This window comes from Chiloscyllium plagiosum, unplaced genomic scaffold, assembly GCF_037043375.1.
Source record: "Chiloscyllium plagiosum isolate Xiang-an unplaced genomic scaffold, Cpla_swu_hap1 HiC_scaffold_28, whole genome shotgun sequence".
In the NCBI taxonomy this organism is placed as follows: Eukaryota; Metazoa; Chordata; class Chondrichthyes; order Orectolobiformes; family Hemiscylliidae; genus Chiloscyllium; species Chiloscyllium plagiosum.
The window spans coordinates 36,974,578-36,988,871 of NW_028270166.1; the positions used below are offsets into that span (position 1 = coordinate 36,974,578).

Consider the following 14,294-nt stretch of genomic DNA (forward strand, 5'->3'; position numbering starts at 1 on the left):
TCCTTATCTCCATTCGAAAAGGTTTTTCCTTTAAGGTCGTCCACTCAGGTCCTCGTCTCTCCTACCAATGGAAACACCTTTCCAACATCCACTCTGTGCAGGCCATTCAGTATTCTGAAAGTTTCAATGAGAGTCTCCCCTACTCCCCAATCCTTCTAAACTCCATAGAGTATAAACCGAGAGTCCTCAAACATTCCTCATAGGTTAAGCTTTTCATTTCTAGGACCATTCTCATGAACCTCCTCTGAACCCAGTACAGGGTCAGTACATCATTCCTGAGATATGGAGCCCAAAACTGCGCACAATACTCCAAATGTGGTCTGACCAATATTTCAGATTTTTTTTCCTATTTCAGATTTACAACAACTGCAACATTTGGCATTTTTTGTAACCCAAAATGAGATTCATCCTCAATAAAATCCAAAAATAAAAAAGGATGCTGTTTTTATTCCAGATCTCCAGCATCTAAACTGCTGGAGAAACTCAGCAGGTCTAGCAGCATTTGTGGAGAGAACAACAGTGACCCTTTGTCAAAACTGAAAGTAGCTGAGAAAATGTGCTATTTAAGCTGATAATAGGATGGTAGTAGAGGGAGAAGAATAGAATCATACAATCCCTAGAGTGCAGAAAAAAAGCCATTTGGCCCATCAAGTCTGTACTGACCCTCCAAAGAGCATCCTACCCCAACCCATCCTATCCCCACGGGCCATTCCACCTAACCAATACATCTTTAGACTACTGAAAACTGCAACACCCAGCAGAAACTCAACAGAGAAAGTACACTCAATCTCCACATAATCATCCAAGGTTGGAATCGAACACAGGTCTCTAGCACTGTGATGCAGAAGTGGTCACCACTGAGCCACCATGTGGTCCAAAGAGAAGGGAGAAGTAAGGATGAATAGATGGCAACTGACCGCAATGGGATTGCTGATAAGCCAGGATAGAGATAAATGCTGAATCCTTGTTACAGGAAGTGGGAGTAGTTAAGAATAGGCTAGCTGTCTTAGGAGCAACTCATACAGAACAAGATCAGGAAGTGCGAGGGTAAATAACAAACCTGGAGGAATCTGCAATTTTGGTCAAGTCAGAAAACTGCAGATTCAAAACACCACTTCAGCTAATTAAGCAAACAAAAAAATTATGTTGATACTTATCAGAGGAAATAGTGCATGTTGAGAGATATATTTGTTTGGCTGAATATAAAAATATGCAATTTGAGGAGCAGGGCATCCCATGCCTTCCCAGAGACTCATCCTTCAGAAATACTATTGCAATCAGATTATGTAGTGATGTATCTTTCATTAGTCTTGAGACCATGCCTTGCTGGTTCATACAACAGTCAAATGCTAAAAAGAGTTTTTATTACGAAGCACTTTGGGATGGGACCCGGAGACAATAATGAGGTCCACTCACTGCAGTTCTGAAAAAGTTTTGCCTCTCTCCAAAAGCATGAAAAGCCTTTAGAATCCTTGCTTAAGCAGCTATTTGTCATTGGGAAGCCCAAGAGGTATAAAGTGGAGGGCATTGGAATAAACTCTGAATCTTGACAGTAAATGGACAATACCCAACAGCATTCAGTTATTTTCCCCACTCTATCACCAAAGTAGCTATCAGGAAAATAAACACTGTTTTGCAATTTCCTAGCATTTTGATCAGTTAAATTAGCAAACACTGGGGAACAGAATAGCAAAGTTTTGATTGGAAATGTCTCAGTCCCACTGAGTCTTGAATCCATTAAGTACACCCAATAACAAATGTGCCTCAGACAGTCATTTTGGGTCAACCCTGCATAGTACTTTCCAGTTATGTCAACTAGACAACCAGAGGTCCTAGCTTTCCTCAGATTTGTTAACCTGTACTTTAGATTTAGTGCAAGCCACTGTGATAATCGATTTTTTTTGTCAGCTCTTTATGTCCTCTTCACAAGTCACTTTCCTATCTATGTATCATCAGGAAATTTAGCTACCATACTTTTAGTGCCTTAATCCAAATCATTTATATAAATTGCGAAGAGTTGAGTCCCTAGCACTAGCCCTTTTGGCACATGACTCACAGACATGCTGACAGCATGAAAAAGACCCATTTATTCTACAAGAGAAAACAAAGAACTGGAGATGCTGTAGATCTGAAACAAAAACTGAAGTTGGTGGAGATACTCAGCAAGCTTAGCAGCATCTGTGGAGAGAAAGCAGAGTTAACATTGAGTCCAGTAAACCTTTTTCAAAACTGATAGTAACTAGGAAAATTTATATCCTATTTAACTTCTCCTCTTCCCTGGCAACCAATAATGTCTTTGTCTGTCAAACTCTTTTCTCTCGCCCTGGGCTTCATCTCCACCTACAGTAAATTATTTGTATTCACAAAATCATGTGCCTCTCCGCATCAAAAATGAAGTCACAATAAAAATTAACAACCCAAGGCAAAAAAAAATTACGTTTTTTTCATGATCTTAATTTTTAATGAACTCTACACTCAGCAAATTCTACAATTCACAGGGGTTCTCAGGAATGGAGCCCTTGCAGATACTGAGGAATGATAATCTACTCACTTCTTTCTGGACAAGTAAATTCTGGTTGGTACAGGCATTGCATCCATTACTGCTGATTTCAATTAAGTATTCAGGTTTGTTGAATGGATGCATTTCCAAGGCAACACCACTATCGAGTTAATTTGCCAAACATCTGGCATTCTATTTTCATGCAGTATAAATGTTGGCGTTCCCCCCGAATTAGTATTTTTGTTGCAAATTTTTCCATAAGCGAAAATTAAAAGGTCCAACAGGTGTCTTTTTTCAGTCATAATCAATTCTGGACCACCAAACAGCTACAGAACTTATTATTCATATAGCCTCCAATTGCCAAATCACACCATGCTTGGAGTCTAATAAACATCTGGATAAGGTTTGATCGGCCATAAAAAGACCATGCTTGTGTAAAACCATTGCACTGTTCAGACAATCTTAAGTCAAAGCACAAATAGGCATTTTCTCCCTCAAATCACAGGCATTTCAGTTAATCTTTTACCAGCAACTTTAGCAAAAAGTTTTTTTAACTTGCATGCAGCAAAGTTTGAATTGTCACAGGTACAACTGCAAATTAAAAATAGTTTTCCAAATCTTTTGCCTTTCAAATTCTAGGTGTGAGACTTAAAATGCTTATGAAACGTCCTTACTTTGTTCTTCTTTTAATTTTCCATTATGTATTTCTTGTATTTGCTCATCCTCCATTTGATTTTCAAACAGACAGACTGAAAATTGCTGAAGTATCTTCATGGCTGAGCTTTGCAATACATTATTGTCGCTCTCCCAAAAACATCCGATCAGGGTAGGCTGCAGGACCTGAAATTTCTTTCCTTTCATCAACTCATCCCATTCCTTCGCCTTCATCCTCTGACGAATTTTCTGCTTTTCAGGATTTTCACCTTCCTGAACAAAGCAAACATTGAACTCAATAATCATTTCCTGGAGTTGGAATTTACTGCAATTTATCATCTAGTACATATACTGCACTGGTTATTCTGCCCTGATTTCAAATGGGGCATAAAGAGAACAAACAGAAACATAAATGAGAGATTTGGCTACTCAAGCTTGATCAACTGTCAACAGAATACTGTCTTACGCTTGCTTTCCCAAGATTCTCCAAAACCCCCCTGTGGATCAAAAATACACCCAACAACACAAGTATTTTATGACTGGTCTCATGAGAAGGCATTTCCACAGACTAAGAACCGTTGTAAGAGATGCCTCTACACCTTAAGCAGTCAATCCTTTCATTCTAGATTTCTCAACCGGGAAAAACATCCTCGAAACATCTAGCCCGACAAATCTTTAGGCCTAAACTTTTCTCAGAAGCCCAAATGTTCCAGGGAACATTTCCCTCTTTTTAAGAGAACAAAATGGTACAGGGTAGTCTAGGTACCATCAATGCCATCTACATTTGTAGTGTATGACTTAGCCATTTTTATACTTCACCTCCCCCTGCAATAAAAGGACTTCCAGGCAATCCACTCTCACATCATTTAAATGACTGGCTAATGCAAACCCATGCATTAGGCGGCTATTTGGCCACAAGAACACTACAACCATATTCACATACGCTTGTTATCCATTTCCAATGATCAAAATGCACCCATTCTGGAACTCATTCATATGATTGTCCAACTTGGTCCAGAAAAGCAGCAGACCATGAATTGAACCAAGTTAATAATCTGCATTGTATAGTACAACATTATAGTTCCTTTGTTCATGAAAAAATTAGACGATCCTAAAGGTTTTGTTATTAGGGCTTAACGTTGTTCAACTACAAGTTTCAATGCATCTAATGCAAACCTTTACCTCATCAGTTGCACCTTCTCCTTCAGACAGATATCCATGAGGAACGAAAAATCCGTCATCATCATCTTCATCATCTGCTTCATCATCATCATCCTAAACAAGATGTAAGAAATGCAACAATAAAGTTCTGGATTACTAGTATATTTCAGGGTCCTAGCTAAGAAATTACATCTCCATACATTAAGTTTTTCTTTTGCATGCAAAACTCAAATGAAATTTTGAATCTATTATATTTATCACACAATGTTGCATAAAAACATGAAGTTGTGTATTTCATGACGTGTGCAAAATAAAAGGTGAAAATGCACAAGCCAGTCAGCACTGAAATAAGGATGGGTTAAGAGGAAATTCGTGGGCCACTGCACATTTTAAAAGGTTTTCCAGCTATTTTGCAGTGATGGCTATAGTGGATTTCTGCTTCAAACTTTCATTACTACAATTCATTCTATTTAATTACAGTAGGGTTTTCATGGATATCCAGGGCTTATCATCCTCTCTAGTGCAAGTGAAACTTTCTATAACTTAACAGAGATCCTTAATGAATGACTATGCATAAATCTTATAAACTGTGATTCATGAACATTGATCAAATTGTGGAGATTCCATTTACGCTGATATAGAACAGAAACAGGACAGCATATTCTTCCTAACATCTTGCCCACAAAAAAAGGGGACAGAACAAAATGGAGTGTATACATCAGGTTTCACACAGTCATACCAAAATATTTCACAGGCAAAAATTAAGAGACAGTCATTGGGTTAGTAAAGATCATATCTTCCAGTTAGTCACATACCAACTGACAAAAAAATGAAATGAACATATTTCACATCCTACATTTAGAAATGTAGAACTAGCAAAAAAAATGGAGAGGATGTGAAACAGTATTTGGCATCTATTTAAAAAAAATCTTTAGACTGGCCAGATGAATTTCAGTAATCTCTCCAGTCCTGCACATTTCTGCATATTACTAACACCAGATGGAAAAGCACAAGTTATTCCATTAAATTAAAATACAAACGTTTATCATACATAAGAATTATTTAGTGAGACATCCACTAAACAGTGAAATGTTTCATGTTAAATCAGAGTAAAAGGTTTATACTAACTCCTTCACTGTGGGAGAGAGATTCACCAGGTTCTTCTTCCTCCCATTCATCATCACTATCCACTTCATAATCCAACAACTGCTATAGGGATAAATTTAAACATAATCATTAGATCACATGCAAACTCAATTTAAATTATTAGTGAATAGTTACACAAGTAGAGATACAAATGTGTTCTTTGCATTATCATATAATGTCATGGAACATAACACTGTTTTCACCATTTTCTGTAAAGCCAAGGTAAATTATATACCTCGCAATTCTTTTTGAATCCAAGCACTATCCATTTTACATTTAAAAAAAAGTTATCAAAGATGACAGCTTTCTGAGTGTGACAATAATTTCCTCCCGCACACCTCACAAAATTTCCTACAATTTTGTCACTAAACTAAGATGGTGAATCTTGATGCTCAGTCTACTTCTCCACTCTAAATGAAAACAAGCAAACATTAGGAAACAGTTTATTAAGAGCCCACAGATCACTTCTGATTACTTCATAAATCTCAAGGAACCACAACTGATTAAAGATCACATCAATCGAGACTCTTCAATATCATAATTCTTCAGCCTGTGACAATAAGGTACACTCAGAAATAGTCGAGTTCCAAATATCTTAATTGTCAGGTTAAAAAAAGGGATAAAAACGCTGGCTTACTTATTCATCATGCAGAACAGCATGACAGTTTGTGATTAAAACTTGAAGTCACTTTTCCAGGAAGTAAAGCTTTATTTATTGATTTTAAAAAAAAAAATCAATCATGCACTTAGGATAGTTGAATTCACTATCGTTATAACTTTTTACTGATTCAGAGGATAACTGTCCATTTAGTGGACCATTTCTAACTGGACTCAGGTGGTACATATAATGTAAAAAGTTGGCAAATTAGAGAATTCCCAGATTTATGTTCTTCAGTCCCCAATCAACACTGCACCACGTTCCTTACCTCATCTTTAGCCAAAGGATTCCGAGGGTTCACTTTCATACTCTTCTTCTGCCACGTTCCCCAGTAGGCAGGACGGTGATTTTCACAAAACTGCAATAGCTTCATCCTGCAAAGTTTTCTCCGCTCAATGATTCCACTACTTAGATTAGTGTCTATCATAATCACATCATCGCTAGGAAAAAGTAAAATTAATGTTAACTTTCAAGTAAATCTAGTTTACCAGAAAGGCTGTGCAGTTATAATTCGTCTAGTTACTCACTGCTGCCAAGAACATAATGCATACACAAATACATAAAGAGAGTTGACAGAATGATCATTTTTCTTACTGAATGATTGAGCATGATCAAAGGACAAAAATGATTTACTCGACTCCCAAGATGACATTTTGGCAAAAATAAACGTGGACTGATACATGGTGAAGGTCTTACGAGGCAATGGTAGCATCCCTATCCATGAGCCAAGACCTGGTTTTGGCCCACATGCCAGAACTCATTGGTCAAGACAGATAAGTTTGAAATAGATTGACCCAATAGATTGCCCATCATCTTGTAAATTCTTCCAGTACACCTAATAGCAGGAAATAAGAGCGAGATAGTGTTGGAGCAAATTACTGCAGATGCAGGAATCTACTGAAAACAGCAAATGCTGGAGATCACAGCAGGTCAGCCAGCATCCATGTAGAGACAGTAAGCTAAAATTGAGTCTCAATGACTATTTATCAGAGGTTGGAGTCATCTAGACTCAAAACGTTAGCTTGCTCTCTCTCCATGAATGCTGCATGATCCGCTGTGGTCTCCAGCATTTGTTGTTTTCAGAGCATGGTAGTGTCCTGGTCAGCTATGTGGCAGAAGACAATGGCAATAAGCGTGGGCCAATCAAACATAATTCCATGCCCCAACCCTCAAACACAAAGAGAGGGGAAAAACAGAGACAACAGAAGGCTGCTGATTAGAGAGTGTTTTCAGAGTGCAGGTTCAGGAGGTACTGCAGACCAAGACCATTATTAAAAAAATGCTTACTGAAGTGAAGTAGCCATAGAAAGCACTGAAGATGGTTTCTCTTTTAAAGTAATTGCCCCCATCCTCCTTACCAATTCATTAAAAAATCAACTGAAATTCTGAGAAATATGGAACTTCATCTTTACCTGCATAAATTTGGGTCTGTGATGCTTATTTTAGGACTTGTAGGTCCTGATGTTCTTGGTTTCTGGTTGTGCAATTCTTTAATGTAATTAGAGTTATAACTCTGACGTTCCAGCAATTCATCTAACTGCTCAAGATCTTCTTGATCTAAGTATATCCGGCTTGTTGGAGCAAGGACCATGTGTTCTTTTATTTCAAAAGGGGCAAACTTCCCACAGGATCCAGCTAGAGTCTAAGAAATGGATCAACTTATGATTAGATAGTCTGTAAGCATTTTACATAAGCCCTGGTAATTCTATAGCTGTTATTTTAGGTGCCACGTTCAACAATTATAACACACTTTCAAAATAACACCAAGGGGAATGCAGTAGCTCAAAAATTTAAAATGACAGTAAATGTCTACATTAAGTGGAAAGGGAAAGAAATGAAAGGTGCAAACAAAAAGGAAACTAATAGTTTTTATTATTAATGAGGAACTGAATGGCTCCCTTCTACACCAAAACAATTCTGTGATCAGAGTGAACCCACTCAAAACAAAATGGAAAGAAACAAAATGTGCGGAGGGTGGAGTCCTTGGGGCAGCACAGTTGCAGTGATTAGTACTTCTGTCTCTCAGCATCAGGGACCAAGGTTCCATTCCAACCTCAGGAAACTGTCTGTGTGAAGTTTGCACATTGGCCCAGTGCCTGATTTGATTAGATTAGATTAGATTACTTATAGTGTGGAAACAGGCCCTTCGGCCCAACAAGTCCACACCGACCCGCCGAAGCACAACCGACCCATACCCCTACATTTACCCCTTTAACCTAACACTACGGGCAATTTAGTATGGCCAATTCACCTGACCCGCACATCTTTGGACTGTGGGAGGAAACCGGAGCACCCGGAGGAAACCCACGCAGACACGGGGAGAATGTGCAAACTCCACACAGTCAGTCGCCTGAGTCGGGAATTGAACCCGGGTCTCTGGCGCTGTGAGGCAGCAGTGCTAACCACTGTGCCTGCTTGGGTTTCCTCTGGATACTCCAGTTTCCTTCCACACAAGAGGAAAAAGTGCAGGTTAGGTGGATTAGTCATCAGAAATGCAGGGTGACAGAGGTAGGATAAGGGGACTGATGTAAGTAGGATGTTCTTTGGAGGTTGGATGGACTCGATGAGCCGAATGGCCTTCTACGTTGTAGGGATTTTGTGAACACTACTTCCATGACATTTTCAGAAAGACTCAGTGAATACTAAGAAATATATAGGTAGACACATTCTTGCTTTAACACTTTTCAGTACGTGGTTTAACATGTTGGAAATGCAGATAAGGTTACAAATCAGATCTGCTGTGACCTCAGAATAACGGAGCATTCAGCTCTTCAAGGTGGGCTGAATGTTAAACTCCTGCCATTCAAGACAGGAATTTTTATCCTCCTCCCAACTGTAGGTCTTCCATATCTAAAACCGCACTGGGACTGGCGATAATTAGAGACTAGATTTTGGCTGAACACGAGCAATATGGTTAGCACCTCACTGTGATGCTTAGATGGGAGATACTTCAACTGCTGCAGTTACCATTTTTCTTTAACAGTAGAGAATCCATTCTACAGCCTGCAGGCCACATAAAGCATTCAAAGTCAGGGATCAGCTGTAGTTGGAGTTGCTGCCTCCAAAGCAGCACAAAAGGCACAAACTGAGAAATGGTGCCAAGCTCAGAGATGGAGTTGTCTCAGCCCTGGAAAATGTGGGGCCACTGAAGGTGAGCCTAGGGATTAATTAAAGGCCATCATTAATAGTGCATCTGTTGAATGATCTTCGAACCACTTATTCTGCTTTATCAATTTCTCAGAATTTCTTCAGCCAGAGTGTGGCTAATCTGCAAAGCTCACTGCTGCAGCAGGCTGCACAGGACAAGTCACTAAATGCATTTACAGAGATAGATAGGTTCTTGATTGGTAAGAGGATCAAGGTTAATGGGAGAAGTCAGGAGAATGAGTTGAGAAACATATCAGCTAAGATTGAATGGCATAGCAGACTCAATTGGTTCAATAGCCCAATTCTGCTGCTATATCTTGTGATCTAACAACCTCAGATGAATCACTAACTCAAAGCATAATACTTTTTATCAGGCAGATTTTTTTCTACTATTTTTAAACCTGCTGAAAAAAAATGCATTGTTACAACCTATAAGCCCTGTAGCAATCAAACGGTTTTAAAAAGGTGGTCACGTACACAAGTCAAAAACAAGTAACAATATGGTGAATGTAAATAAAACTGACTTCAAATTGATGGACATTAAAACTAATCTTCAGTGTTTACAAAACTATTCCATGAATTTTCCAAAATATATTGCTGTGGCCGGTCAGTGCAAAAAGGTTGAACATGATTTTTTATAAAATGTCACAACTTTTGTATCTTTGAAGAAGGATATGAATTTACTACAGCACCTGCTTTCCATACTTGATAAGTTCCGCTGGTATAGCATCAGCACCTGAGTGCTGCCTATTGTAAGTGATTCAATAGCTTTGTTGAGTCTAATATCCAGCTTAAAAATCATACATGAAAATGTATCTTGTCAGAAGCAGTTCTCAATTTGAATTAAAGTAAGTCATACAGGGGACAATTGAGATACGATAACATAGGAAAACTTGGGTTTGCAAGGAGCATTCTGTCCAAAATGCCCACTTAGTTGGGACAGGAGAATAAACACAGGACAAACAAAGAAATAAATTGAAACCCATTTTGAATGTTTTATTTACAGGATTGTCTCAGGTTTGACCAATGGTGTGGTACAACAAGAGAAAGATTTGAAAAAGTTATTAAAGGAAGTACCATACAAAACATCAGGAGTTAATCTGGTTTGTACAGGCAAATCCATTACCTGAGCCAAACTGCACAAGTATTAGTCCATGAAAAGAATCCTTACCTTAGGGGCTTGAGGAGCCTTTGGTTTTTGGAAGAATCTGGTTATTTCTGAAATCTCTTTAACTTTCTCTGCCTTTAAACGCTGTAATCATATTTAAGACGGTACACCTCAATAATAGACAATATAACTACAGACAATAGAGACAACATTAAAGTGCACAGTACAAGGTACCACCAGAAAATTGATTTTTTGACTTATGAATAGGAATAGATTTCAATGAATTACTTACGGTGGACACTTGAATAGTTAATTGTTGATGCATATGCACAAGCAAGCAAAAGGGGTTATCTATTCTCTCCAAAGAAATCCTGAGATAACTTGGCAGAGGATGCCACTGAATATGGTCCAGCCAGATACGACTGCTATGCTAAAGGGTCTCACTGCACATGTGTAAAATGTGTACTTTGCCAGTACTGCAGTGAAGTCATGCCATCCAGATGCAAAAAACCATTATGGTTATTTTATTGTTGCCATTTTTTTTTTAAATTGGCAAGGCATATCAAAAAACGGTGCGTGTGCAACAAGAATCTTTTAGCATCTTCAGAAGGCACAGCCACGATGAAAAGGCAAACCAGTTGTATCGCAGGCACAGTCAGCAATGTACTCCTTTGAATAGAGGAAAAGGAATGGATCTGTTCTGGGGAACTACTAGGGCTGAGAGTCTGTATAAACTTCTGACAAAGATGGAGATGAGGGAACAATCGGGGTTTAAAAAAAGACAACTGCAGAGACGTCAACAAGTCAGGGATTGCAAAGCCAAGAGACTATCTGTATTTACTTTTTCTTCTTCTTTCAACCGTTTCTCCTCTTCTTTCTTCTTCTTCTCTTCTAATTTTGCCCTATTACAAAAAATACAAGAAAATTATAGAGGTTTACTGCCCCTTTTTTATTTAAGTTTACAAATTAAAAAAGGCAAACAATGCTCAGGTAATACTTACAGAACAAAGGAACATATGCTGCACAAAATAGATAGAGGGTAAAAAAAGCAAGATACTGCAGATGCTAGATATATCAAATGCAAACAATACTCAGATGTCACAGCACTTGTTTCAATCCATTTTTAATCAGCACTTACTACTGCTATAAATAGTTGTTTAATGTCAGTTGGTTCAGCTGATGGCACACATTTCTGGAGTCAGAAGGTTATGGGTTGAGGCCTCATTATGAACAAGCAAATAATCTGTGACACCTCAATACAGCACTGAGAACTCCCATCTACCTAATCGAGGGACTTAAAATTGATCCAACAGCACTTGGTGCAGAATCCTGCTTGCTATCTTGTTAATATTCATCCTAGATATGTACATTACAGTAAATATTTATTGTGTGTGAAATCAGAATATTAGTCAACCCAACTATGAAGTTAAATGAACAGTCTGATAAGTCTGTACAAGTTACTTGCCTACAGAATCTCACTTTATTTTAGTTTGATTCTAGAATTTGGAGTACTTTAACATGAAACTTTACAAATTCACCCGATGTCAACAATTTTGTAGATGAATCAAGTCCCTACTGAAATAAAGCAAATTCTATAATTATCCATTTCTGCCCAGCAAGCATTTATATTGCAAGTAACTCACTCCAATGCATCTTGTTTCTCTTTTCGTTTTTCTTCCTTTAATCTTAGCCTTTCTGCTTTTTCTTTTTCTTCTTTCTCCTTTTTCTCTTTCCTTTCCTTGTCTTTTTGTTCTTTTTCCTCGTCCTTTTTCCTCTTAGCTTCCTCCTTTGCACGTTCTTTGGCAAGTCTGGCCTCCTCTCTTGCACGCTCCCGCTCTTCCTTTACTATTTTTAGTTTTAGTCTTTTCTCTTCACGTTCCTATAATACAATGAAATCATAAAACATCAACATGAACCAAACATAGTCATAATTAATAACAGAACATTCAAAGTATAGGCTGTAGATCCAATCTTCTTCAATCAAAGTTCAATTTGAACATTGGAATAAAAATTTAATATGAACATCAAAACAAAGGAAAACTACAGACACCATACCTTAATAGAGTTTGGTACCACATAGTTCAATCGCTGCTCATAGAAAAACATCCTGGAAACATACTCCAGTTCTTAGAACACAATAGCAGACACCCAAATCACACAAAGAAAGAAAGGAGCATCCCACTCTTCCTCCAAATTTATCCCTTCAATCTCAGATAGGGTGAAGCTTTGCCTTAACATGGTTGGGCTGTTCAGTTTCACCTTAAACGTCTCCATCATATTTGCTTCAGCCACTTCCTGTGTTGAAGGATTTTACATTCTAAGTATTTGAGCGAAGAAGTTCTTCTAAATTTCCTATTGGATTTCTTAGTGACTATCTTAGATTAGATTAGATTACTTACAGTGTGGAAACAGGCCCTTCGGCCCAACAAGTCCACACCGACCCGCCGAAGCGCAACCCATCCATACCCCTACATTTACCTCTTTACCTAATACTACGGGCAATTTAGCATGGCCAATTCACCTGACTTGCACATCTTTGGACTGTGGGAGGAAACCGGAGCCCCCGGAGGAAACCCACGCAGACACTGGGAGAACGTGCAAACTCCACACAGTCAGTCGCCTGAGGTGGGAATTGAACCCGGGTCTCTGGCGCTGTGAGGCAGCAGTGCTAACCACTGTGCCACCGTGCCACCCATATTTATAGCTTTAAAATATTTAAAGCTTATGGCTCTTCTCTCCTCATAAATGAGAAGATTTTTATCTTACAGACCTTGATTAGGTCACCTCATTAGTACAGATTTTTTTATATGGAGTTATTATTAAATTGCAGAACATTAGAATTATGGCTTTAATGGGGTTATTGCCATTTCCAAATTTTGAAAACTGTGCAATGACTTGGCAGGAGTTAAGGACTGGATACCGACGTCCAACATTAAAATTTGGAAGCAACTGGAAGCATGGTGGCGCAAATGTTCCTATTTAAGATGCCAAACTGTAAACGGATGCCAAATATTAGAATTCAGGAAAATCAGGAAGAAGTCATTCTCGTCACCACTGTCATATGATTCGTCATCTCTGATCAAATTTAGGCTCAAATGCTGGCAGTAAATTAATAAAACAATCTGAATACCTGCTGCTGCTTGAGTCTCTTGCCCTGCAACTTTGGTGTTTGTGTAACCTGTAATTAGAATGGGTCATTTTAGAGTACAGAAACAAAATATCTGTATGCATAATCAAATAGTAGAGGTTAACTGGCACAATTCCAACAATAAAGCAACTAATTTGCAAACTACTCACTGCTTATATTCTACATTTTAAAAACAATGCTGCACAACAACATTTTGAAATAAACTAGGCAACATAGCATCTTACAGCCAATAAAAGCACTTTTGAAATATAATCAGGTAGTTGTAATTAAAAAAAACACGGCACCAAGTCAAACACAAAACTCCTGAAATGACAGAACAATGACCAGATATTCTAAATGATGTTGAGTGTTAAACATGGAATAGGATTCAAACCTGTAACCTACTGAGTTGCAAGGAGAGTGCTACCATAACCAAGTCACCTTAAAAGGTTAATTTAATTTGAAATGTTTTATAGGAATATCACAATAGGGTATAAAAATTATACTGTCTAATACATGGTAGACAGGAAACAACTGATTTAAATCAGTTTGACAAATCCCAATTCTATCTTTAAATAGCAAGTAATTTGCATTTACAAAAACAATGCCTTCTGGGTATAAATTATAAAATTGTCACTGATAGAATTGGGCTTCAAATGTGAATCTCATTTTTCAAAGTCAGATTCAAGACTAGAATATGCACTAAACTGATTGCCCGCTGTTTCAAGATTGTACTGAAAGGTGTGCTCTCCCAAAGTCAACCATCTAAAAACCAGACTTTAAAAAATAAATT

At 38.1% G+C, this 14,294-nt stretch overlaps 1 protein-coding gene across 5 annotated transcripts in view; it reads right to left on the bottom strand.

The window, feature by feature from the left end:
- The window catches only part of chaf1a (chromatin assembly factor 1, subunit A (p150)), a 52,802-nt gene that overhangs the window by 4,541 nt on the left and 33,967 nt on the right, over positions 1-14,294 (bottom strand). For 4 of the 5 annotated variants that reach the window (XM_043720962.2, XM_043720958.2, XM_087976118.1 and 1 more), the window contains 9 exons: positions 13,505-13,552; positions 12,018-12,253; positions 11,216-11,276; positions 10,438-10,518; positions 7,532-7,761; positions 6,388-6,559; positions 5,444-5,524; positions 4,337-4,429; positions 3,175-3,427 (listed from right to left, as the gene is read on the bottom strand). In XM_043720962.2, the coding sequence (XP_043576897.2) occupies positions 3,175-3,427; positions 4,337-4,429; positions 5,444-5,524; positions 6,388-6,559; positions 7,532-7,761; positions 10,438-10,518; positions 11,216-11,276; positions 12,018-12,253; positions 13,505-13,552 (1,255 nt within the window). The remainder of the gene's footprint in view (positions 1-3,174; positions 3,428-4,336; positions 4,430-5,443; positions 5,525-6,387; positions 6,560-7,531; positions 7,762-10,437; positions 10,519-11,215; positions 11,277-12,017; positions 12,254-13,504; positions 13,553-14,294) is intronic. The other variant, XM_043720959.2, reaches the window with a different exon arrangement.